Raw genomic sequence first — 3,604 nt, 5'->3', positions numbered from 1 at the left:
CCGGGGGTGTCCCCGGGTCCCTGCCCGGGGGTGTCCCCAGGGTCCCTCGGCCGCGTCCCCGTCCCCCGTTCTACCTGCGGGCGCGGATCCAGCGGCGGCACCGGCGGCGGCGGGCGGGGGTGGCCGTGAGCCCTGCACCGAGTTGGTTCTCTTCACACCTGCGGCGACAGGGGACAGTCAGCAAACCCGCAGATGGCTCCCGGATTTGGGACACCCCCGCTCTCCTCACAAGGACGCGGGATGGAGCCCAGGGATGCGGGAGCGCCGCTCTTACCGGGGCTCCTGCTGACCCCGCTCTCCGCAGCGTAGTCGCGGCTGTCGCTGTCCCCACCGGTGTCCTCGCTACCACACGGGCCCGGCCGGCCCTCGGCCGCCCTGCGGCTSCCCCGGGCTGCTGCTGAGGCGTCGGTGCCTGCAGGGAGAGGGATAAAGGAGCGGTGAGGCCGGACGGCATGCCCAGCCCGGGTGCCGGCGGCAGGAGCGCTCTGCGCCATCCAACCGGCACACGGTGCTCAGGAAACCCCCAAGGACACCCCAAACCCTGGGGACACCACAGTCCCGTAGGAAAACAAGGCCGGAGGGATCCATCACCTGGTCCTCAGCACCCAGCAAGGCCCTGATGGCATCACAGCTCCACATTCCTGGATTTGGGGTTTTTTTTTGGGCGGGGGGAGGGGTCATATTTTCCTTTTGCCGATCATCACCCATTTATTACCGAGACAGCCGTGGCAGCTGCCTCTGCCTCTCCCTTCCATCACCCAGCAGCCGCCGTCCCAGCGGATAAATCCCAGCCCGGCGCTCCGGGGTGATGGATTGCAAACCCCACGGACGTGACGGGAAAGGTCTCGGCGCTCACCTGGCTGCTGCCGGAGACGCCAGGGATAAATCTTTGCCGTGACATAAATGGGCTGTTTCTCCTTGGCTGGGCTCTCAGGGTCACCGGGCGTGAGGACAAAGCCGAACGCAACAGATTGTGGCGGGGAARGAGGAGGGAGAGAGGGAAAAACGCCGGGAATGCTGAAGAGCRGGGAGGGGGGAATGAGCATCCAGGAGCAGGAGCCCCGTGGCGCAGAGAGAGCGGAGCAATAAATAATTTTCCAAGGGAGCTGTCGGAAAATCATGGGCACGGCAGGAGCATGCTGAGCACCGGGAGGGGCGTGMGGAGCTGGAGCCCTCGGATTAATAAAAGCTGCCTGTGGGGCTGGGAAGTTTCACGGCACCAGCCACGGCCGTGATTAAATCGTGTTAATTAAGTGTTTTCCCCCGATTGCTGCWGCATGGGAAGAGGGAGATCGTCAGCCGGGGGGCAGCAGAACCTGGGCTAAAGGAAGGGTGGGATGGAGGGGACCGTTCCAGGGGGAATTTGTCCCCTCAGCCTCCTMGTTGCCTTCAAGGAAGGGGAGAAGAAGAGGAGGGTTTGCAGCCACTGCTGGTCACAAATAGTCACCCAAATGAGGAGCAGCCGGCATTGGAGGGGGGTCAGGGATCCTCATCCCCTTGGAATTCAGTGTGGAAATGTGAAAATGGAGGCTGTCACTCAAAATGAGCTCCCAGGGAGACCCCCTCACCCTCTGCAGCTCCCTGACCAGAGCCAGGTGGGTGCTGAGAAGCGACAGGACAAGAGGAAAYGGCCTTGAGTGATTCTGGGGAGGGTTAAGTTGGATATTAGGGGAAATTTCTKCACTGGAAGGGTTTTSCAGCCCTGGCACAGGCTGCCCAGGAGTCCCCATCCCTGGGGGGATTTAACAGCCGTGTGGATGTGGCACTTGGGGACAGGGGTCAGCGGTGGCCTTGGCAGCGCTGGARGAATGATTGAACTCCATGGGCTTTGAGGGCTTTTCCAAACTAAATAATTCCACGATTGGAAGTGCTGGAGGGCGCAAGGAACAGCCAGAACAAGCCGCTGCCGCACCCTCGCCCYGCTCTGCCTCCCGTGCGCAGCCCAGGCTCTGCTGCTCCATCCCCCACAGACAGCCACGAACCTCCTAAACTTTCCCCGGGAGGTTTTCCAAGGACTGCCGTTAAATAACCAGAAAAAAAAAAAAAAATTAAAAAAAACCACCTCCCCGGCCCCTCCCAGCAGGACCCACCGCCCACAGAGGCGGCTCTGGAACGGCAGCGGCTCAGCCCCGGCGTGTGCGGGAGGTGGAGAAGCCCCGGAATAACCCGGGCCCGCCCCGCAGGGTGGGCGGCAGCAGCGAGGAGAGGTCCTGCTGCAGCTTCCCGGGGGAAACGGTGCGGGAAAACGCCGCGGGAARGGAAGGGAATGCGGAATGAGGCAGGGAAAGGGCTCAGCACGGGCGGCACAGGGAGGGGACAAGGCCGGTGCTTACCCTCGGTGTCCTCGGCATCCGCCTGGCCTTGGGGGCACAAACAGAGCGAGAGGGGGTGAAGCTGCAGCCCACGCACCTCCAACCCCATCCCGGGACACGCTGCTGCTGTTTCCCCAAGTTTCTCTTTTTATCCCTGYTTTTTCAAGGTTTCTCCATCACCGCATCCCTACTCAGGCCCTGATCCCCTCCCGGGGCTGCTTTGCCCGAGGATCTCCTGCAATCCCATCCATCCCCACTCGGACAGCCGGGATTAAATCTCTCCAGGCTCCATTTCTGCCCCCTCAAGGACACGGGCAACAGCCACGCGAATGCTCCGGGTGTTTTTTTCCCCCAGAGTTTTCCCTTGCCGAGGATGGGGACGATCCCCAGTGCCCCGCGGGGGTCGGGACCCGCTGTCACCTACCTCGGGTGGGTGCCCGGGAGGCGATTTTGGGGTCCGGGGCGGGCGGCTCGGCCGGGCGGGGCTCGCTCGGGGGTTGGGGTCCCTTCTTGCTGACGGGCATGGGCTGCGGCAGCATCTGCTTGGGCAAACCCTTGAAGAACCAGGCGCCGGAGCGTTTCCACACCTGAGGGAGCAGGGACAGGGCTCTCAGGGCTTCATCCCACCACGGTCCATAGTGGGCAACCCCACATCCCCACCCCGCTAATTAATGGCTCACGCTGCCCACAACAGCCCGTCGGACCCCAAACCTTGGTTTTTATGCACTAAATAAATGTCATTTTGCGGAGAAAACAAAACCATCCCGTAATAACCACGCTGAAGCGGCTGAGCCGGGTTGAGGTTGAGCCGGTGCCACCTCGGAGGTGTGGGSTGGGTGGGACCCGAGGTGACAGCGGGGACAGGGGGTGTCGCACCCACCTCCCGCTGCTCGCTGCAGATCTTGCAGAGCCAGATGGCYTGGGGCCGGTTGTTGGTGGTCTGCACCCCGCACTTGGTGCACACATTCTGCGGGGAAAACACAGAGCGGCGTCACACCGGGGCCACCAAAATGTCCCCGCCGCCAGCACGGGCTGGGCAGTGAGAGCAATTCAGCACCGGGAATTGGGGAAGGTGGAACGGGCACCCAAAATCTGCCGTGCCGCTGAGCTGGGGGTGGGTTTTGGGTCTGGGGGCGAGGGGGTCTCACCTTCTTGCAGTCCTCGCAGACGACGCAGGCAGAGCCCCTCGTCCCCAGCTGCTCCCCGCACAGGATGCAGCGGTTCACGCCGTCCCCCAGAACGCTGCGGCGCATGTCCTCCAGCCGGGTCATCAGGCGCCTGGGGACAGGGAC

At 63.1% G+C, this 3,604-nt stretch overlaps 1 protein-coding gene across 1 annotated transcript in view; it reads right to left on the bottom strand.

Annotated features, from left to right (window-relative positions):
• RPH3A (rabphilin 3A) overlaps positions 1-3,604 on the bottom strand; it is a 21,100-nt gene that overhangs the window by 9,154 nt on the left and 8,342 nt on the right. Inside the window, exons 3-8 of the mRNA XM_057378088.1 lie at positions 3,461-3,590; positions 3,193-3,279; positions 2,737-2,899; positions 2,334-2,360; positions 275-412; positions 75-158 (exon numbers count right to left, since the gene is read on the bottom strand). Coding sequence (XP_057234071.1) covers positions 75-158; positions 275-412; positions 2,334-2,360; positions 2,737-2,899; positions 3,193-3,279; positions 3,461-3,590 — 629 coding nt within the window. The remainder of the gene's footprint in view (positions 1-74; positions 159-274; positions 413-2,333; positions 2,361-2,736; positions 2,900-3,192; positions 3,280-3,460; positions 3,591-3,604) is intronic.

This window comes from Malurus melanocephalus, unplaced genomic scaffold (genome assembly GCF_030028575.1).
Source record: "Malurus melanocephalus ecotype Western Australia unplaced genomic scaffold, MMel_1.1 scaffold_340, whole genome shotgun sequence".
NCBI classification, from domain to species: domain Eukaryota; kingdom Metazoa; phylum Chordata; class Aves; order Passeriformes; family Maluridae; genus Malurus; species Malurus melanocephalus.
The sequence above is the reverse complement of the archived record's forward strand: the minus strand, read 5'-3'. Positions and strand labels throughout refer to the sequence as shown.